This window comes from Stenella coeruleoalba, assembly GCF_951394435.1.
Source record: "Stenella coeruleoalba genome assembly, chromosome: 15".
NCBI lineage: Eukaryota > Metazoa > Chordata > Mammalia > Artiodactyla > Delphinidae > Stenella > Stenella coeruleoalba.
Genome location: NC_137161.1, coordinates 58,053,902 through 58,077,342, shown reverse-complemented (window position 1 = coordinate 58,077,342; position 23,441 = coordinate 58,053,902). Strand labels below are relative to the sequence as shown.

The following is a 23,441-nucleotide window of genomic DNA, read 5'->3' as shown; positions in this document are numbered from 1 at the left end:
CAGCAAAAGCAGTCCTAAGAAGGAAGCTCATAGCGATACAGCCCTTCCTCAAAAAAACAAGAAAAATCTTTAAAAAAAAAAAAAAAAAACAAAACCAACGTAACCTACCACCTAAAAGAACAAGAAGAAAAAACAAAACCTAAAGTCAGCAGAAGGAAGGAAATAATAAAGATCAGAGAGGAAATAAATAAAAGATAAAGAAAACAATAGGAAAAAAATATCTATAAAACCAAGAGCTAGTTTTTTGAAAGGATAAACAAAATCAACAAACCTCTGACTAGGCTCACCAAGAAGAAAAGAGAGAGAACCCAAATAAGAAAATAAGAAATGAAAGAAGAGAAATAACAACCGATACTGCAGAAAAACAAAAAAAACATAAGAGAATACTGTGAAGAGTTATATGCCAACAAAATGGACAACCTAGAAGAAATGGACAAGTTTCTAGAAACATACAGCCCACCAAAACTGAATCAAGAAGAAATAGATAGGGCTTCCCTGGTGGCACAGTGGTTGAGAGTCCGCCTGCCGAAGCAGGGGACACGGGTTCGTGCCCCGGTCCGGGAAGATCCCATATGCCGTGGAGCGGCTGGGCCTGTGAGCCATGGCCGCTGAGCCTGCGCGTCCAGAGTCTGTGCTCTGCAACGGGAGAGGCCACAACAGTGAGAGGCCCGCGCACCGCAAAAAAAAAAAAAAAAAAAAAAAAAAAAAGAAGAAATAGATAATTTGAACAGACCGATCACTAGAAGTGAAATAAAATCTGTAATTAAAAAAACAACCAAACAAACAAAAAAGACTCCCTGCAAACAAAGGTCCAGGACCAGATGGCTTCACTGGGGAATTCTACCAAACATAAAAAGAAGAACTTACAGTGATCCTCCTCAAACTCTTCCAAAAGACTGTAGAGAAGGGAACATTCCCAAAGTCATTCTATGATGCCACCATGACCCTGATACCAAAATCAGACAAAGACACTAACAAAAAAGAAAATTACAGGCAAGTGTCTTTGATGAATATAGATGCAAAAATCCTCAACAAACTGAATCCAACAACATATAAAAAAGATCATACACCATGATCAAGTTGGATTCATCCCAGGGTCACAAGGATGATTCAACACATGCAAATCAATCACTGTGATATACCACATCAACAAAAGAAAAGACAAAAGCCACGTAATCATCGTAATCATCGCAGATGATAGATGATTAGATGTGGGAAAAGCGTTTGATAAAATTCAACATCCATTCATGATAAAAACTCTCACCAAAGTGGGTACAGAGGGAACATATCTCAACATAATTAAAGCCACTTATGACAAACCCACAGCCAACATGATACTCAATGGTGAAAAGCTGAAAGCCTTCCCACTAAATTCTAGAACAAGACAAGGATGCCCACTCTCACCACTTCTATTCAACATAGTATTGGAAGTCTTAGCCACAACAATCAGAAAAGAAAAAGAAATAAAAGGCATCCAAATTGGAAAGGAAGAGGTAAAACTGTCATTATATGCAGATGACATGATACTCTCTAAAGAAAACCGTCAAGATTCCATACAAAAACTATTAGAACTGATAAATGAACTCAGCAAGGTAGCAGGATACAAGATTAACATACAGAACTCTGTTGCATGTCTTTACACTAAAATGAAATATAAGAAGGAGAAAGTTAAAAAAAAAAAAAGACAATCCCTTTTAAAATCATGTCAAAAAAATAATAATAAAATACCTAGGAATAAACCTGACCAAGGAGATGAAAGACTTATACGCTGAGAACTATAAAACATTGAGAGAAGAAACTGAAGATGCTTTAAAGAAATGGAAAGATATCCCATGCTCTTGGACTGAAGAATTAGTATTGTTGAAATGGCCATACTACCCAAAGCAATCTATAGATTTAATGTGATCCCTATCAAATTACCCATGACATCTTTCACAGAACTAAAACAAATAATCCTGAAATTTATATGGAACCACAAAAGACCCAGAATTGCCAAAGTAATCCTGAGGGAAAAGAACAAAGCTGGAGGCATAACCTTCCCAGACTTCAGACAATACTACAAAGCTACAGTAATCAAAACAGTGTGGTATTGGCATAAAAACAGACATATGGATCAATGGAACAGAACAGAGATCCCAGAAATAAACTCACACACCTACAGTCAATTAACCTTCAACAAAGGAGGCAAGAAATACAATGGAGAAAAGACAGTCTCTTCAGCAAGTGGTGTTGAGAAAGCTGGACAGCCGCATGTAAATCAGTGAAGTTAGAACATACCCTCTCACCATATACAAAAATAAACTCAAAATGGCTTAAACACTTAAATATAAGACATGACACCATAAAACTCCTAGAAGAAATCATAGGCAAAACATTCTCTGACATAAATCATACCAGTGTTTTCTTAGGTCAGTCTCCCAAAGCAACAGAAATAAAAGCAAAAACAAACAAATGGGACCTAACCAAACTCATAAGCTTTTGCACAGCAGAAGAAACCATAAACAAAACGAAAAGACAACCTATGGAATGGGAGAAAATATTTGCAAACAGTGTGACCAACAAGGGCTTAACTTCCAAAATATACAAACAGCTCACACAGCTCAATATCAAAAAAACAAACAACCAAATCAAAAATTGGGCAGAAGACATACAGATGGCCAACAGCCACATGAAAAGATGTTCAACGTTGCTAATTAGAGAAATGCAAATCAAAACTACAACGAGGTATCACCTCACTCCAGTCAGAATGTCAATCATCAAAAAGTCTACAAATAACAAACCCTGGAGAAGGTGTGGAGAAAAGGGAACCCTCCTACACTGTTGGTGGGAATGTATATTGGTGCAGCCACTATGGAGGACAGTATGGAGGTTCTTTAACAAACTAAAAATAGAACTAGCATATGACCCAGCAATTCCACTCCTGTGCAGCATATACCTGGAAAAGATGAAAACTCTAATTCAAAAAGACACATGCACCCCAATGTTCACAGCAGCACTATTTACAAAAGCCAAGACATGGAAGCAATCTAAGTGTCCATCAACAGATGAATGGATAAAGATGATGTGAGATAGATACATACACACACACACACACACACACACACACACACACACACACACACACAGAGGAATATTACTCAGCCATAAAAAAGAATGAAATACTGCCATTTGTAGCAACAAGGATGGACCTAGAAATTTTCATACTAAGTGAATTAAGTCACACAGAGAAAGACAAATATCCTATAATATCACTTATATGTGGAATCTAAAAAAATGATACAAATGAACTTATTTACAAAATAGAAACAGACTCACAGACATAGAAAACAAACTTATGGTTACCAAAGGGGAAAGGGGGGTGGGGGAGGGATAAATTAGGAGCTTGAGATTAACAGATACACGTGACTATATATAAAATAAATAACAAAGACCTACTGTATACCACAAGGAACTATATTTACTATCTTGTAAAAAAAATGAAGTTACATATATCACAAATCTAAAGCTTGATATATGTGAAAATGTACATATATATGAATCTTAAGTACTCATACCTGTGTGTGTGTGTATATACACATATATATATGTATATACACACACACGCACACATCTCACAAACCTTAGGTGTCCAGCTTGATGAATTTTTGCAAATAAATACACCACCCAGATCAGGCAGTGCATTTCCAGCTCCCCGAAAGGTCCCTCACACCCCTACCCCGTCAATACTCTCTTCCCAAAGCCAGCCCCTAGCCTAACTTCCAGCACCACAGACTCGCTTTGCCTGATCTTGAACTTCATATACATGGACTCATACAGGAAGCTCCCTCTGGTGTCTGGCCTCTTTCACTCATCACCACATCTCAGTTATCCATGTTGCTGCATGTGTGCTAGCAGTGCATTCCTTTTTCTTCCTTCCTCCTATATAGTATCCTGTTCCTTGAACAGTCCACAATCTACCCACCCAGAATCCACACCTGTAACAACCAGCCAGGTGATGCTGATGCCTCGAGCACTTCTTTTCATGCTGTCTTGCCAGCTGTGGTTGGCTGGGGATGAATGGGCTTGCCGGAGAAGGAATGTTAGCCCCACTGTGACTGGCTAGTGGCTGCCGGGCCACCAGGGGCACAGACGCCTATGCTGGCAGCTTGAGATGTGCAAGCTCGGGCTTCTCGGCTGCAGTCTTGAAGTGGAAGAACCACACGCTCCCATCCTTCCCCAGCAGGGACTTTACCAGGGCCTCCACGACATGACTCTGTGGTTGGTGAGGCCACCATGGGGGTGGCGGAGATGCCTCTATTAATCGACTGGGATTTTTCTACTACCCCCTTACTGTGTGGCCAGCTTTCTGTGGTCTCTTTTTATAATAAACCCAGGAGTCTATAAGTAATCTCAGGCTCTCAGGCCTTCTGTCACGTAGGTCACCAAACCCAACAGGCAACAGGTGCACTCGTGAAATGGCTGCTTGTAATAATGAAAACCCGGAAACCACCTAAACGCCCATGGTCACGTTAAATAAGTTATGGCCCAGCAAGACGCAGCTCTTAAACCAAACAAGGTAGGGATGCATGAACGGACAATATGAAAAATCTAAGATACGCTAGTAAGTTGGGAAAAATAAAACAAACAGCAAAATGGTATGTGTCCACTGAACTTTTAGGGTGAGATTCTATAGAACTTTTGCTTTCTACAGTTTTTTAATGTTTGATTTTTGTTGTTGTTGTTGTTTTATAATGAGGACATTTTCTCTCTATAATTAGAAAATAAAAAAAAAAGCAAAACTCACCCATCCTTCTCACCCCCATACATCCAAGTTCTGTAAACTGTGAGTAATTTCTGCTGCTTTGGCAGGCCTTATGAAAGCACTCCCCTGTATGGCCAGCAGCATCTGCCTGGGTTTTCTTATAGCACAGCACCCTTTTTAGTCCTAGTATAAGAAAGGCCACATGATCCAGAAAGCCCAGAATTTTCAACCCCCTCTTCAATCCAGTAGCCCTGGGGTTAGCTGGGTTATCAGAAAACAGTCATTTGGGGGAATGCTGGATTTCATGATAAAACCAACTCTAACTGGACACTTCCACCTGCCAGACCCGATCCTACACTCTGCACACCCACTGTCACACTCAATCCTCAAACCACTCTAATCACCAGGTACTAGCATTATCTCTCCTTCACAGATGCAGAAACTGCAGCTTGGACAGTTCACTCCCCAGAATACACCTGGGGTGTTTGCGGCAGAACCAGGGCTCAGAACTGCTTGGGTCTGAGTCCATGGCCCGTACCAGCGAGCTGGGTCTTCCCCTCTCGGAGTTTTCAGAAACCACATGCAACTGATATCCAGGGTAACAAAAGCTGTTGGGAAACCACTCAGGGAGAGTGAGTCAACTCACATTTGGCAACTCACAGACGTGGGGAAGCGCATAAGGAGAGTCTCCTGGGACAGCAGCACCATCTAGTGGCCATCACTCTGCAGCTCTTTCCTATCCCTCCCTCCTCCCTCCTCAGGAGGAATGCCACCATCTCTACCTCTCTCCACCCATCAAAAACTTTTTAAAACCTGTCTTGGGGACCTAGGGCCTGCCTGTGGCATAGACATTCCATCACTTGTCTTCTCTTCCCTGCTTCCTGCAGGCAGGGCCTGGGGCTTGGTGCAGTCATCTTGGAAAATAAAACTCGTGATCAAGCCCGGATGATTAGGAGCTAAACCAGGGTTTCTAACCCTCGGCACTGTTGACATTTTGGGCTAACTAATCCTTTATTGTTGGGGGCTGTCCTGTGTGTTGTCCCTGGTCTCTACCCACTAGATGCCAGTAGCACCCGCCCCCCAGGAATGTCTCCAGACACTGACAAATGTCCACTGGGAGCACAGTCACCCCCAGCTGAGGACCACTGAGCTAGCTCACCTGGGCTGAAACCCATTCTCAATTCCTGCCTTGCTAGAGCTGTCACCTGGGGCCAGTGACTCAAACTCTCTAGGTGTTAAATGAGGGCACTGACAGCACCTGCCTCGCAGGTTGGTTGTTTCAGACAAGATCGAGGGCCGGGAAGAGGCTCTGAGTCACACCCTTGTCAGTCGGGCAGTGGGACTGAAGCAGGCAGGTCAGGGGCCAAAGCCACACCCTTCGGTGACTGTATTTGGAGATGCAGCCTTTCAGGAGGTAATTAAGGTTAAATGAGGTCATAGGGTGGGGCCCTGATCCGAGAAGACTGGTGTCCTTCTAAGAAAAGGAAGAGAAACCAAAACTCTCTCTCTCTCCATGTGCACAGAGGAAAGAACACATGAGGACACAAAGAGAATGTGGCCATTTGCAAACAGGAAGAGAGGCCTCACCAGAAACCCTGATGGCACCATGATCTTGGACTTCCAGCCTACAGAACTATGAGAAAATAAATTTCTGTCGTCTAAGCTGCCCAGCTGGGTAGTTTGCTATGGCAGCCCAAGCACACCAAGACACACAGTAAGCACAGACATTCAAACAGCAACATGAATGCCACGGCAAACGACACGCAGCTGACACTCAGAGGTGCAGAGGCAAGTGTCAGGACTGTCCTTACAAAGTGAGGTCTCGTGACTGATATTCTCGAAGAGGATGTTCAAGGTCTGCAGCAGCTGAACGCACACGTAGCGGCCTGACTTCTGCCGCAGGATGTTCAAGAAGAAGACGAACATGTTCTTCTCCAGGAAGAAGCTGGGGAGAGAATGGGAAAGTGTCAGTGGTCTGCTTCTACACGTGGGAATGCATGTCGTCCTCTGGTTGCACGCCCAGCACACGTGTGTGCACCTGAACAAAGGCATCCGCAGAGCAGCCAGATCACACCACCCGTGTGGCCTCGGCTTCTGCGATACCCAGCTCCCACGATGCTGTCCTCCATCAAGAAAAACGCGACCTTTCAGACTCTCTTCCCGGAACGTGAGAACAGTGCTGATTCTGGGAAGCAGTGATTTCTGACAGAGTGGGAAAGATCTTTCCCGACTAAATGATTACACAGTGACCTACCTACACTTATAAACCCAACAAGCAGCATTTTCCATCCAATATTTTATAAGCTCAGTTTTCCTCACTAAAGCCTCTTTCCTTTGCTTTCATAGCTTTGAGTGCTCACCAACAACCTGGGAACCAGAGTAATTCCCTACAAAGGGGTAAGATCATGCTGAATATTAAGAGTTTGGGTTTCTCAATTAACAAGTTTGTCATTTCCACATCTAGGGTATGAGAACTGGAAGGAAAGAGAAGGTGCTGATGTGGTCATGGGACCCCAGCTGGTCCCCAAGTCTGCTTTGCCCTTTTTGTCCTGGACGGGACATTTGTCTACATGCAGCCTGGGGGCAATGACTTTGGGAGGCACACATTGGCTCTTTTAGTCTTGAAATGCAGACCCCCTAATGCCTGTCTTTAAAGGAAGAAAATGACGTTTCTAGTTTGGTGTTCTCTGTATTCACGCTAAGACCAGATGATCTCTCATCTGGGATACTCAGAACAATTCCCGGCAGTCCCGTGGGTCTGTTGGTTGACTCAGTGTTGGGTCTCCCTCTTCCCTCTGCTGTCAAGTGGCAGGAACATGGGCCTGGCACTTGCTCAGTGCTGCAGATCTTCTGTTTGAATCCATGAAAGGGTAAATGAATAAATAAATATGACCTTAAAGAGACCTCTAAATTATTTTCCAACTCTGATTCTGGGAGCCCGTGTGCCTACAAACGCCATCCATGTTGATCCCCAGAATATTTCATTCATTGGACCTATCGTGTCTTCCTTTGCGGCAGGTTGTACAAAGCACTGACTCCCAAGTATCACCCAACAAGCTCACTGCAGCCCAAGACCGACTTGGGAACTTGTTAAAATGCTTGTACCTACATCTTGCCCAGGGGTAGATTCCGTAGGTCTAGTGTGAAATCCAGGAGCCTGGATTTTTAAAACTCCCTAGGGTAGTAAGGGGCTCCGTGGAAAAGTGGCTAATTCTAGGGCTGGGGCAGATAAAATGCAAGATGAGCCTGGAGCACCTCAGAGTACCAGAAAGTAAGGAAGTGCTCCAAAAACCAAAAGGATGGGGCTGAGGCAAAGGGACACAGGAAGCAGCCTGAAAGAGCTCCTAGTGCCTGAAGCTGGAACAATGCCAGCAAAAAAATAAATAACGTAGTATTGGATTATAACCCAGAGGATAAAATAAATATCCATGAGTCCATATTGATATACATGTGCCTTGCAGATACTGTGTTTTTTTTTACAGATTGAAGGTTTGTGGTGACCTTGTGTTGAGCAAGTCTATTGGTGCCATTTTCCCAACAGCATTATTTTTTAACTGAGGTATGTACATTGTTTCTCAGACACAATGCTATTGGACACTTAACAGACTACAGTACAGTGTAAACGTAACTTTTATATACAGTGGGACACCAAAAAAATTCATGTAACTCGCTGTACTGCAATATTCGCCTGATGGCGGTGGCCTGGAACCAAACCTGCAAGATCTTCAAGGGATGCATATAAATAAATGATTGAATAGATAAATAAATGAGGAGAAGAGACAAACCTTCCACGAAGAAGAATTTCAAACAGTGTATGTAGAGACTCCCCCCTTTACGAAGGTGGAGCTTAATTCCCACGCCCCCAAGGTCCAGGTGGGCTGAACTTAGCAACTCACTTTCGGAGACTACTGTAGGGGAGGGGGAAAGAGTAACTTTAAAGTAAAAAAGCCTGGCAGACACCACCTGAGCCAAGTGATCAGGTTAACCTCTCCAGGAATCATGTGGATATCAGGAACGCTGACATTCTGGGATGGGAAGGACACTTCCCCTCTGTGACACTCTTCCCCAAAATTCCCAGGCTAATCGGGAGTGAAACCCAGATTGGGGGACATTCTACAGGACAGCTGGTCAGTACTTCTCAAAACTATCAAGGTCATAAAAAACAGGAGAAGACTAAAACACTGTCACAGGACACTGGGGAGACGCGACAACTAAAATGACTGTGGGTGCCTGGATTGGGATCCTGGAGCAGAAAGAGGATGTTAATGGAAAAACTGATAAATTCCAAATCAAGTCTGGAGTTGATGTAATGGTGATGTTTTAAGAAATGCACTCTAGTCATATAAGATATTAACAGGGAAACGGTGTGAGGGGTAAATGGGAACTTTCTGTACAATCTAAATCTAAAATTATCCCAAACTTAAAAATGGATTAAAAACAAGCTCTCTTGGGGCCTCTTTGGGGCAGTGATTTAAGAATAACTGGGCCTCTAAGAGCTCGGTAGTTTTTCTAAGACGACGGATGGACTCGGCCATTCTAGTAAAGGTGACGTGGTTTCTAATCTTTAACCCAAGGGTCTTTCTCATTTCCATAAACAGATATCAAGCAACCAACAAATAGTAAATTCCCCATGGATCCTGAAAGGCAACTAGTCCCGTATATGAGCAACACCTATTTATTACTCGTGTTTTCCCTTGGGGAACTCAGCCAGTGTCACAGGCCTGCATTTTAAACAATTTGCATTTTCCACAAGTAGCTCCATATTAGCTAACCTCGCTGACGAAAATATAGAGCTATCCAGAAAATCACAATATCTAATAAGAAGCCAGGTTGGAATGGAACACCTGTATTTGTTTTAAATGTGTTTTTTAAGTGGCCTCAACACTTATAATTGAGATTATTTTATATAAAAATAAAATCTGTGTTTGGTGGTTGTCATAACCCTAATCCTTCTGCACTCAGATGCTGGGACAGGTCTGTTGAGGAAAGTAGTTCATGGGTTACGGTCTTTGCTTTTTAACTGTCCAATAGGGACACCCTTTTTTTTAAATAAATTTATTTAGTTATTTATATTTTATTTTTGGCTGCATTGGGTCTTCATTGTGGCGTGCGGGCTTTCTCTAGTTGCGGCGAGGGGGGCTACTCTTCGTTGTGGTGCATGGGCTCTAGGCGCGTGGACTTCAGTAGTTGTGGCACGCGGGCTCAGTAGTTGTGGCTCACGGGCTCCAGAGAGCAGGCTCAGTAGTTGTGGCGCACGGGCTTAGTTGCTCCGTGGCATGTGGGATCTTCCCGGACCAGGGCTCAAACCTGTGTCCCCTGCATTGGCAGGCGATTCTTAACCACTGTGCCACCAGGGAAGTCCCAATAGGGACACCTTTTAAAATGATCATTTGCTAACATTTCTTGAGTGCCTAACTCTGTAACAGGCACTGGGCAGGGAACTTGCTCTCTCTCACTTAAAGATGAGCAAACTGAGGCGGGCCTGAGACTCTTCACCTAGGAAGTATGAGAGTGAGGAGAAATCCCTCCATGGGCTCTAGGTGTGAGCCGTTTGACCTTGAGCATAAAAAGCGGGGGGGAATAGGATAAGGATGGGCATGGGGATGAAGATGGGGAAGGGGATGGGGATGATGATGGTCCTCTACCCTCGGGTAGTTGGGAGACTTAGAAGGATTATCTCATCAAGAGCTCAACACTGTGGCCACCCATCAGTAAACACAATCAACGTTAGCCCTTAGTGTCTCCACCTGGGGAAGGGTCTTTTCAGTTCACTTAGAATCTAACTACTCAAGACATTTTCTCCTTCCTTTGGGGGAGATAATCAGACATTACTTGGAAAATTATCCATGATCTTTTCAAATTTTTCTAGGGACACTGTTTTCCATAACTTCCCCATTTTCAGCAGGCCTTTTTACAGTGTTTCAAGGACATTTTAGAGAGACAGAGAGAGAGACAGAGAGGGAGAGAGACAGATATCTGTGCAGGACCAAATTGGCATCAAACCCTGACATCATCAGGAATGACTCATGGTACACATTTAGAAAATTATTCAAAGGAAGAAGAAGAATCAAAAAGCAAAAAACCAGAAACCCTTACTCAAATACAGAGCTGTCATTCTGATCCCCCCAGATCAGAATCTCGGTGATGGATCGGATGGTCTCCACCAGCAGGTTCCTGTTCTGTTCTGTGACGGTGGTGTTTTTGGTCAAAACGTGGTACAGATATCTGAGAGAAAGGAAAAGAAAAGAGAACTAAAGGTTACCAGTTGAAATGTAAGCCAAGCTCAGTGACCATTAGCAACATTTTAGCGACAATTTGGCTGTGCTTTTTACAGACACAGTTGTTAGCACAATTCCCATTTAGAAGAGACATAACTCACCACCCGAGAAAAATGGCAGACAATGCTTCGAAGTGTTCAATAACCAGGGACACACCAACCCAAACTGAGGCAAGACTGTCAAGCTTTTGAAGACAACCATCCTCAAACTCCAGTGTGTGCAAGAGAATGACCTGGAGAGCTGGACAAAGCGGGGCCACTGAGCCCACCGGAGACTCAGATTTAGCGGCACTGAGGGAAGACCAGGCATCGGCCTTTATCACTCTCCTGGGTGATTCTGACGCTGGCGGAGCAAGTGGAGACACACGGCTCAGTGCCAAAAGCCTAAGACCCGCTGCCTGGCTGATGCAGAGATCAGACGTGGAGTCACACAGCAGGGAGGGTGGTCCCAGAGCCAGTGGCTGGGGCACAAATCAGGTGCCGTCATGATCACCCTTGGAATGCCCTTAATCCCCCATGAAGCACAGAACTGATGGCTCAGATGAAGCAGGTGGCTTGCAGTTCAAGGGCACAGCTCTTATTTGCTGTGTACAGAGTAAAGTGAAGGTTTGAGAGGCGATGGCCATGTATTCAATACTTCACCCACCTGAATGTGCAGGGACGGGCGGGCCCGGCCTAGTCCTGAAGGCCCTCTGCCGCTGGTGAGGGCAAAAGCCAAAGAATCGCAGAGGCCGCTCCTGAGCGGTGTGGGGACTAGCAGCCTGGCCGATGCCCTGGGAGCGCCACCTGGCACGGTTTTAAGAGTGTCTCCAGGGCCGGCAGACTGAGGCAACTTCAGTTGTCACGGCTTGGGAAGGAAAAGGGGGCAGCAAGAGGGAGTGACTCAGGAGTATTCACTTCCCGACTTCTTTCCTGGCCACCTTCAGTTTGGAGGTGGGGGACTGGCGAGAGAAAGGCAGGGAAAGGCTAGATAGGTCATACCATTGACGATCTCTAAAAATGGGTAGGGTGTAAAGAGGTAGAATCTTGCAAATGGAACCACAGGGGCCATCTGCTGCTTTAGGGGGTTTTAGTTATTAGTGCTTGTGCTGTTTGTCTAAAGACACACTATAATCATTTTTTTAATCATTTAGTTAATCTAATTAATTAAAACTACATGCAACTTTTAACATGCAGTAACTAGCATAGCTCTCCCAAAACAGAACTCTCTAGCACCTGTGCCCAAATCCACCGGCAGGGCTGTGTGTGGGGGGGGGTGAGGCCAGTGGTCCCCTGTGATTAGGTGACTCCACAGCACTGACCCACCCTGGGATGAATCCAGTGGACCCACTCATGAATCTACATCTCCATCTTGCCTCGAGTGCCTCTTCCTCAAAAGGCTCAAAGAGCAGAGTTTTTCAAACTGTGGTTCACAGGCCTCCTACATCAGAATCACCTGCTTAAGGTGCAGATTCTGGCTTCCGACCCCGGACTCCCAGAATCTGAGCCCTGGGTGCAGGGTCCCAAATCTGCATTTTGAAGGAGCTCCCACTCTTGTTTCAGAGCAACGGCATCACTCACGCCATGGCCGTCAGTGACACTGCCCATGTAGTGAACAGTACGCCCCCCACCTGCTGTGACAGGCGTTGTTGGCAACATGGGGAGAGGCGGATTCTCCCCAGTCTGGTGTTTCCTTCTGCGTAGAGGACAACATGCATTATCACCTCACTATCACACTCCTGGCCCAGGAGGCAGCAGCCTGGGTAAGTGGGTCCGCTCTGAAGACCCCCAATAGGGATAGGAGAGGTTAAAATCTTGACGATCAGCCCTGACTTCTATTCACTGTGCTTTCTGCCTGAAATACCCTTGCTGCCCTGACCAACCAGCAAACTCTTACTCATATGTCGAAACCCAGCTCAGGCATCTCTTGGTGAAGCCTTCTCTCTGGCACCTCTGTACCCATATGCATTTGCTGCTGCACAGACCACCCTGATTGGCAATGATCTGCCTCCTTTACTAGACCTGAGCTCCTCAAGGTCAGGAACATCATCTTATTGATCTTGGTGACCTCAAAAGACTCCAGAATGTCTGGAACACAGTAGGCGCTAAATAAATGCTGAATGGGGGAAGGGTAAGGGACCATCTCCATGAATATGAGGTAGATCAGAGCATACAAGACCAAACATAGTCAAGGGGCCAAATGCCAAACACAGCAAGTAGTGGAACAGAGCGGTAGTGAAGAGTTCAAACATTTGGAGTCCAGTAGACAGACCTGGGCTTGATTCCTGGCCCTGTCTCTTCCTATAAGTGGCCTTGGACAAGGCACTTCACCTCTCTGGGCGTCAGCTTCTACAACCATCAAGGCCTCCTTGCTGGACTGTTCCAGAGATTTGATGTGATACCACATAGAAAGAGCTGAGCATGGTGCCTGGCACACAGTAAGCGCTCAACGGATGCAGGGCTAGCTGCTGCTACTATTATTATAAGGTGGTTGTTATGAGGGGGGCTATTAAAATCATTATTACATTATACAAAGAATATTCCAAGAAGGTAGGAAGGAGAGATCAGGTTGGATCCAAACAGTCATGAAAAGAGGACTTCACTGCAGGAGTTATGGGAAGGTCCAGAGAAACCAGAGCAGGAAGTGGAACGTTTGGTATTAGCTGGGTGATGTCAAGCAAGTTACTTAATCTCTGTACCTCAGTTATCTCACCTGTAAAATAGGAGAGGCAATAGCACCTAAATACTTTAGTACCTACCTATCATGGTGTCGTTAGGAACAAACAAGTAAAAAGGTAGACAACTAACCTGGCAGTTCCCGTGGATGACACAAGTGCCGGCTATTACTGTTATCATTGCCTTCACTAAATAACCCCTCAAAAAAATTCTAGTAACTATGAGGAGGCCCTTACAGACAAACCCAGGGTAAGGGGAGGGTGTTAAGTCTTGAAAAGAAGATTCTAGGCGCTCCCATGTGCGGTGCATGGCCTACATGCCTGGCCCTGTGTGCCGGCCTTCCTGTGACCCTCACACTCGCAGTAACCTGGGGCTGTGCACATCACTAGCACGGCACAGGCCAGGACAGGAACTGAGGGACGCTCGCTCAGCAGCTCATCTGCAGCCAAAGGGCAGAGGCTGGCTCAGAGGGCTCCAGCCAATCCCCCACCTCGGCAGGGCTTAATGCGCTCTGCCTTTCTCAGTGGCGCCATCTGCTGGCATGTGGTGATGCCGCACCAGGGTTTCACCGCATGACCACGCATGAAGTTGGGTGTCTTTTCACATGTTCAGAGCCATTTAAATATCTACTTTTGTGAGGTGTCTGTGAAAGTTTTTTGCCCATTTTTTCTAGGTAGAGAGCCTTTTTCTTATTAACTTTATGGAGTTTATGCATTCTGAATACAAATCCTTTACTGGATATACCTATGGCAAACATTTTCTCTGAATGTGGCTTGCCTTTTCACTCTCTTTACAGTGGTCTTTCGATGAGCAAAAGTTCCTAATTTTAATGCGGTCCAGTTTATCAATCTTTCCCTTGGACAGTGTTTTTTGTATCAACCTTAAGACCTCCTTACCTACCCCAAGGTCATGAAGAAATGCTGTTTTCTTCTTTTAAAAAGTTACTATTTTACCTTTCACATTTTGACTTAGAGTACATTTGAAACTCATTTTTGTGTATGGTGTAAGATACTGGCCAAAATTCATTTCTTCCATATGACTATCTAGTTGATTCAGCATCATCTACTGAAAAGGTCCTCATTTCTCCAAAGCACACCGATGTCACTGTTGCCATTAATCAGGTGACCACGCATGGGACTCTTTCTGGATGCTCTAGTTCCACTGATCTATCTGTTTACCTTTGTGCCAACACCATGCTGTCTGATCACTGTAGCTTTATAATAAATCTTGCAATGTGATAATGTAAGTCTTCCAACTTCTTTCCTTTTGTTTTTCTTTTATTATTATATTGGCTATTCTTGGTCCTTTGAATTTCCATATATATTTTAAAATCACCTTCTCAATTTCCACAAAAATACCTGCTAAGATTTCCTTTAAGACTGCCCTAAACCTATAGCTAAATACAGAGAGAACTGACATCTTTTGGAGAGTGTAACATGATGACATTTACATTTCCTTCAAGGTTTGCTGGATAGGGGGCTTGCACATCTTTTGTGAGATTTATTCCTAGGTATTTGATGGGTTTTTTGATGCTGTTGTAAATGGGAGTGTTTTAAAATACTCATTTTCTAAATGTTTGTTGTTGGTAGATGGAAACACCCGCTGGATCTCAAGCTCTAAATTCCCACCGCACTGGCTCATCTTTTTGCCCTCACGATGCCCTAGCACACTGTTTCAGGTAATCTTTTTGGAAGAGACCCTCAATATATGTTTGCTTAAATGTAGTGGGGGGAGAAAGGAAAGAAAGCTGAATGGATTAAATATTAATATTTTAATGCTGCGTCTAATTCCAGGACTTTGGAAGCTCAAGTAATTCACTACCTCAGAGATACTAATATAGTTTAATAACTTTCTGGTCTTAAACGTAACACTCATTTTAGAAAGGTTGGAAACCTCAACAACAACAAAAAGAGAAACGGCAATTGTCAATCATGCCACTGCCCAGAGATGACCACTGCTGGAGTTGCAATCTATTTCCTTGGGTCTTTTTCTTTCCTATGGATATTAACATAGTTGAGCTCATGCTGTATGTCCATTACCATGCCCATCTTTCTTCCCACCTCTGGCTAAAATAAAAGCATTTTTGTTATTGGCAACTGTTCTCAAGCATCAGTAGTGACTACGTAGTACACCACTAAAAGGACGGCACAGCAGTTCCTGGGCATTAGATTCCTAATCGTTCAGATGATCAACAAGCTAACAGCCATCTCTATGTGCAAAGCTGTGTTCCCTATCTAGATAAGATTCCAAGGACAGTGACAGATTTTTCTCTTACAATGATAGTAACTGCTACAATGATAACATTTTCTCTCAAACTCTATGTGTGTATATTTTTACCATCATCATCATAAAAACAGTTGCAGCCTCCTGGGCTTCCCTGGTGGTGCAGTGGTTGGGAGCCCGCCTGCCAATGGAGGGGACACGGGTTCAAGCCCTGGTCCGGGAAGATCCCACATGCCGCAGAGCAACTAAGCCTGTGCGCCACAACTACTAAGCCTGCGCTCTAGAGCCTAGAGCAAGCCTAGAGCCCATGCTCCACAACAAAGAGAGGTCACTGCAATGAGAAGCCCGCGCACCACAGCAAAGAGTGGCCCTCGCTTGTTGCAACTAGAGAAAGCCTGCGTGTAGCAATGAAAACCCAACGCAGCCAAAACTAAATTAATTTTTTAAAAAATAAATAAATATAAAAACAGTTGCAGTCTCCTATTGCCAGGCCCTGTTCTGAATGCTTCAGATGTGTTCACTCATTAAACCCTTACAACAATCCTGCAGGGCTGATGATCTGGGGAGCTGAGGCTCTGGGAGGCTAGGACCCACCCAGAGTCCCAACACAAGGACAGGGCACCCAGGCAGTAACCCCGTGCTTGTAACCATTATAGTACAGAAGATGCAAACAATGAGTTAAATGCTTTTATTAGCCAAGCATTTCCATGAAGTTAAGAATGCCTAGCACACAAGACAACCAAATAAACAAACTGAAAAGGCATGACAACACGTATCAGATCTCAAGATAAGTGCTTATCACTGACCCTTATTCCACTTTATTGGAAGAGAGCCGGCATTATCATATCTCCAGAGGAAGTTCTGCAGAATGTAGAATCCCAATTTCAGACTCTTGCACATGAGCAAACTTTACTTTGAGAGAAAAGCTTAGGAGTTTGAAGCACCTGGAGACAGAAAAACTGCAGCCTGTTACCAACGTGCAACCAATACATTAGAGGCTCATCACCAAGGACCACGGACTGTAAACAAATCCTTCCTCCACAGACTCTGCTTTCTCAAGAGACTCACTTATTTCACAAGTTAAACCATTACAGTTAATAATAATTATGTCCACTTCAGAGACAGACATACTAAATTCAAATTCATACAAGTTTTATGACTTGTATCATGTCTCTTAGGATGCTCCCATTGGAAGATACTGAAACATGCGCAAGCTAGAGTGTGAGGAAGGATAGGGCCTAGGGGGACTGGAAATCCATTCCCCCAAAGCACACCCCCCAAATAACAACGTCTGGGGTGAGGGGACATGGAGCCTGTGTCTGTGTGGCCTCCTCAGCACCAGGGAAGACATCTCCCAGAGGGTCCTACTCTGTGTCCCGAAAACCTCCATTTGGTCAGGATCCAGCCCTCTGGCCAGCAGGACAAGGAGAAGCTCCCGGCAGGGTGGAGGCGGACTAGAAGACTAGCAAAAGGTGTTAAAGGCAGTGCTTCTCCTGATGAATCACCCCTGAAAGATGTCAAACTGGGCCAGCGAGTGAGGCCGGGACTGAGATGCTGAGGTGCCGGGGAGCCGGCAATCACGGCGAGATTGCCGTAGCAAGGCTTTCAGCCCTAGAAGAAGTCACAGCTCTGGCACAGGCGCGGTGCCCAAACTGGCAAGAGCTGTTAGGAACTGCTGTTAGGAAAAGTCAGGCCAGAACTCGCCTCTTTCATTCATCCTATGACGAATTCTTGTTGATCTTTCACTGCGTGCTAGGCCCTGTACTGGCATCTGACAATTTCCACGTGAATAAGCCACCCAGGCCTCTGTCCTCACAAAGCTTATGTTCAAATCTGGGAGAAGGAAACAAACATATATTCAAGTAAGACCATTTCTGATAGCGAAAGGTCATGCCTGAGGAACCCTGGCCAGCTTCCTGGGGATCTAACTCACAGGTGGGATAAAGCTTGAAGAGCCCAGAGCACCCACCAGCTGGTCTAACTCTTTGGCGATGAGAGGACCTTATGATGACATGTTGAGTGAGACGGTGGGAGCAAGAACAGGAGAAGCTGCAGATGACAGTAAAACTTCTTGTTGGCTTAAGTCACCAGGGCAATTTTTATGAAAGAATTGTTTAGGTTTGTTTTGTTTTGTTCTGTTTTTTGTGGCCATGCAGCTTGTGGGATCTTAGTTCCCGGACCAGAGATTGAACCCGGGCCACTGCAGTGAAAGTGCTGAGTCCTAACCACTGGACTGCCAGGGAATTCCCAAGAATTGGTATTTTAAGGATACAGTTCGGCATCTGGAGACAGCACAGATGCAGACAGGTGAGGTGTGTGCAACAGTGAGTGAGAGAAGGACCATCAACGTGAAATGGCACAAGAAACACTCCTGGGTTACTGCAGGCACTACCCTCACGTACTATAAGACAGAAGCAGCCCCTGAGGGGACGCTCCTCCAATCCATTCTCCAAACTTCGGCCAGACCACAGCACACGGCTCCCCACTGTTCTCAGCCTAGTGTCCAAATTCCTACACAGAATTTACAAGGCCCAGTGGGACCTAGGCTCTGTGACCTCTCCCGCCTCATGGCTTTGCTCTCGGGCCCTACACACCCCCTTGCCCTGTGTCTCTCTCCTGCAGGCTTCTCAAACGCTGTTTCCTCTGCCTGCAGCATCCCCCCTTCCAGCCTGCCCCCTACTGCCTGTAACAACCACTCATCCTTTATGTCTCCATGTAAATGGGTGTCTGCCTACCAAGGATGCTCCTGGCTCCCCAGCTGGGGTTAGAGGGTCTTCATCTGTGCTCCCAAGCTTAGATGGGTGGGAACAGTCTGGAGTGCTCTGATGGCCTGGGGGAACTTTAGACTTGACATAATGGATGCGTCGTACTCACTATGAGTGATACGATGAATATGACACTCTAAGAAAATGAATCTGGCGATATTGTACCCCAAGCTCTAAAAATAATCAGTGCTATCTTAGGCAAAAGTTGAATATACCAAGAGTAGGTGAACGTCTGCCTGCTGGGTATACATTCCTCTTCTCCCTAATTTTCCTACGCTGAACCATCCCTTTCTCTCATTCTCTGTCCACTAGCTTGGAAGGAGCTGATGCCACCCTGACTCCAGGGAAGGGCCACTTAGAGTACCCCATGCCCCCCTGTCACAGTGACTAGCTCAGGGGCGGGCATGAGACCCCAGGCTTGTTCAATGGTGCTCATTTCTGGACTTCTGCTGGCAATATTAAGAAAAGAAGCTCTCTTTTTCCCAGGGGTTGCTAAGCTGATATGATGTAAGCCTGAAGCATGCTGAGAATGACACCAACCCAGAAGAAAGCGGAGACAAGAACTGGAAAGAAGCACATACAGACAGCTTCGTCTGAACACTGAGACGCAGCCATGGCTTAGCTAGGACAGCCTGCTCAGTGGCAAGAGCCAATCAGTTCCATTTGGGGCTTAAGGCAATTCCAGCTGGGCGTCTGTCACTTAAAACCAAGAATCTTGACCCATACACAAAGGCGATTAGAATTAAGGCAACAACACCAAGAACCTTGACCCATACACAAAGGCGATTAGATTTAAGGCAACAACACAACCCAACACCAAGAAAGTTCTAGCAGTTTGTGGACTCGCAGTCCCTAGTGAAGGTGATGCTTCAGTAGCAATCAGGCAATTCCATCAGTCAAGGTTTCCGCTTGTCAATGTCACAGCCTTGCCACTAGTCTGGGCAATAAACCACCCATGATGTGTAGCAAATGACCTCTTACTATTTCAATCTGCCTCAACTAAATCACTAACTCCATTCAGTAGACAGAGACCACAGTACACAGCTTTCTATTAATTAGCAAAAGTAAAACCCTGTCTTACAGCAAGATTCCTTTACAGTTTGAAAGCCAGGAATGTTATGAATAATGTGGTTCAAAAAGGGTTTCCAGCTGCCCGTACTATCTTCTCAGTTGTTCTGTAAATCTCAAACTGCTCTTAACAGTAAAGTCTATTTAGAAAAAAAAAAAAGGAAGAGGGTTCTCAGATGCTTTGTGTGCCCCCCTCCCAAAACTGTCAATTCTAAATTCGTTTAAGTATCTTAATCTCTCCTCTCTACCCACACTGCCCTAGGTCAGGGTAACAGTGTATTAGGAACTGTCACTTGTCACTGGTAGAGTGACCAATTAGTACTGGCTGCCCAGGACTTTCCCAGTTTTAGCACTGAAAGTCCCACGTCCTGGGAAACCCTTTAGTCCCAGGTGCCCCGCAACGGTTGGTGGCTCTCTGTATCAGAGGAGGCCCAAGCCCTGTTCCACCTCCAGCCTTGTGTCCCATAACCACCAGCCCCACCTTGACACTCCACAGACCCCAGGGCCGTGTGCACACGGTGGCTCCTGCTCATCCTTGACAACTCTGCTCTGGTTGCCTCCCCCAGAGGGCTTCCAAGAAGGGTTCCCACAAAGCCCTGAACCTACGGTGATCCCAGCACTTGTCATACCACAGTCACTGGCTCTATGGCTATCTCCCCCACCAGCCGGCGAGCTCCCTCAGGGAACGGGCTGTTCTGTGCCCAAGCACTGGGGTGGGCACTAGCTGTTTATGGCACTCTTTCCCAAGTCGCTTTGGGATCTTCTAAGCCCCCCTCCAACACACAAATCGCCAGGTTCTTCAGGCTACAGTGTGGATTCAGCTGATCCACCAGATCCAGGGCAGGCAGCTCTGGTTTCCAAAAAGCACCCAACAGCCGTGTGACCTGAACAATGAACCTGGGCAGTTCCCAGGATACTTCAAAGGAACCTGAGAACCTTCACCATTCCCTGGCTGGGCAGAGGGCGAAGATGGCCATTGGGCAGTGAGACTCAGCCAAGTTGAAAGTCTTCCCAAACTGACTTTTAGGAAATTTTACTCAAAAAGACAGTGTAATGAGTGCAAACACTGAAGTCAAATCCTGGCTTTGACACTTTTCAGCTGTTGTCACCTTGGGCAAGTGACTGAACCTCTTTGGACCTTAATTTCCAGGCTAAGAAATAGAAACAATAATATTTCTGACAACTCCTAAGACTTATGAGGACTAAAGGAAATAACACACAGGAATTCCTTAACAAGCACCTGGCACCGAAATGCATTCAATAATTACTAAAGTAATTTAAAAGGGTTAGAATCAGGCAGAGTTAGGTGAGAGCTTGCAGGTACCTGGATGCTGGCAGCAGGCCCAATCTCCTTTAGATATCTCTCCTCCCCTTCTCGGCCTCATCCACCCACTCTCTAAATTCCTGAAATCTCTAAGCCTCTCCCTTTCCTGTCCAGCTGCCCTCCCATTTAAGATTCCTGTTTCCCTACACAGCCCCGTGCTTGCCCTAGGTCTCTCTCCTCCCCATGTCCTCTCTCATCACCACCCCCAAAAACCATTCCTTATTACATAATGATCCCTCCTGCCGCCCACTCTTTGAGACCCACAAACATTTATTAAACACCTGCTCCATGCTAGAAAGGACACAGCTGAGAATTACAGCACCCCTACCCCCAGCCAAATGAGAAGCCCCCATCTAACTTCCCTCCCACCAACACTTTCCAGGGGCCCCTGTCTTCCTCCTACTGTTCCCTGCCCGCCCTCTCCATCCTTCTTTCCCATTAGTAATCCTGAGAGCTCCTTCTGGAAATCAGCCAATTTCTTACCACCAAAGGTTTGCTTACTCCCCCACTCTCTCCCCCCACCCCTCAACACTGTATTTTCTTCCCTGAAGTCATTCCCTCTTCAAAGGTCTCTATTTTCCTTCACCTCCACCCCGCCCCCCCGCTAAAATATCCTAGGCTCTGCCTGCATGCTCTGCACCTCTCCCCGATTCATTAATTTTTTTCATTCTTTAAGTATCTATTGAGCTCCTACTGTGTGAGAGGCTCAGAGCTAGATGCTGGGAATACAGCTTTGAGCAAAACAAGCCATCTCTGCCCTCCGGGAAGTACCAGTTTAGTAGCAAACAGAACAGCAGTAAAAAACAAAACAAAACAAAACAAAAACCCACACAGGATAATTGCAGATAGTGGAGATTAATCAAATGAATGAAATCTAACAGAAAGGAATTGAGGCAGGGGAGGCACTTTAGGTAGGGCGGTCTGGGAAGGCCTTGCCCAGCTGATAAACACTGCTACCATTATTGGCCACCATTATTGGCTACCATTATTGGCCATACAACTGTTATACAGTTGTATAACAGACACTGGATCGATCTCTTTCCACACACAATATTACTGAATCCTTGCACAATGTTCACCATTCCCATTTGCAGATGAGGAATCAGAGGCTCAGAGAGGTGAAACAATTTGTCCAAGGTCACAAAGCCATTAAATGGTGGAATCAGGATTTGAATGCCAGTCTAACTGCAAAGCCACTCTGTGTACTCCTGCTTCCCAGGACCACCTTTGCCACCTACCTCCCTCGGAGCTCTACTTCTGACGCTTTAGACTCCCCTAAGAAACTACTTTGTTTTTTTGTTTGTTTGTTTGTTTTTTGCGGTACACGGGCCTCTCACTGTTGTGGCCTCTCCCGTTGCGGAGCACAGCTCTGGACGCGCAGGCTCAGCGGCCATGGCTCACGGGCCCAGCCGCTCCGCGGCATGTGGGATCTTCCCGGACCGAGGCACGAACCCGTGTCCCCTGCATCGGCAGGCGGACTCTCAAACACTGCGCCACCAGGGAAGCCCACTAGTTTGTTTTTTAATTATTGTTCTTTATTGAGCACTTGTAGAAGCTTCCAGCTTTACGTACATTCTCTGACCCTACCCTCAAAACAATCGTAGAAAGCAGGTGCTCTCACTATATCCATTTTACAACTGAGGAAACTGAGGCCTAAATTCATCCACTTAAGTTCAAACCCACATCTGTCTGACTCCAGGATCCAGACCTCTGACCCGTAAGCTGTCCAGCCTAAGAAGTACCACCCCGGGGAAGCTTGGTGCCCATCATCCGGCCCCAGCAAGACCGAAGTCTGCATCCGTAAACCGAAATCTCATCCCCTTACTTTACAGATGGGGATACTGAGACTCTGAGAAGCGGAGCGACTTGCCCAAGGTCACACAGAGAGGACCTACGGGGTCAGGGTTCGAACTCAGGCGCCCTATGTCCAGAGCCCTAGCGCTTAACCGCCGAACAGCCTTTCCCGAGCGCCTCTCTCGGCCCTCCGCCTCCGCTCTCACACTTCCCAGCGCCCCCGGCCAGGGGCTATGCGCCTCCATCCCCAAGTCCAGCCCCGCGGCCTCCCCCTTCTGCCCCCAGTACACTCACTTGAGGTGGTCCAAGGAGTGGATATTGCGGGAAGACTTGCCATGGCCCCCGCCCACCCAGCTCCGCGAGCGGCCAAACATGTCGGCGGCCCCGGCCAGTCGCTTGCCTCACGGTCTCATGCCCAAGCGGCCGAGCGGCCAGGCGCCCGCGGCGGCGGCACAAGCGGAGGAAGCAGCGGCTGAGGTGCTCGAGAGACTGCCAACCACCTTCCCCCCCGGCCCACAGTCCAGCACTGACATTCAGCCGGAACCGGCCCTTCGACCGCCGCGCTTTACGGCGCCGTCACGAGGAACGCTGGGA

At 46.1% G+C, this 23,441-nt stretch overlaps 1 protein-coding gene across 3 annotated transcripts in view; it reads right to left on the bottom strand.

Annotated features, from left to right (window-relative positions):
* Positions 1-23,392, bottom strand: part of CLEC16A (C-type lectin domain containing 16A) — a 210,078-nt gene extending 186,686 nt beyond the window's left edge. For all 3 annotated transcript variants that reach the window (XM_079943839.1, XM_079943840.1, XM_079943841.1), the window contains exons 1-3: positions 23,142-23,392; positions 10,838-10,966; positions 6,553-6,686 (exon numbers count right to left, since the gene is read on the bottom strand). In XM_079943839.1, the coding sequence (XP_079799965.1) occupies positions 6,553-6,686; positions 10,838-10,966; positions 23,142-23,221 (343 nt within the window). In that variant the 5' untranslated portion in view covers positions 23,222-23,392. The remainder of the gene's footprint in view (positions 1-6,552; positions 6,687-10,837; positions 10,967-23,141) is intronic.
* Between the last annotated feature and the right edge of the window lie 49 nt (positions 23,393-23,441).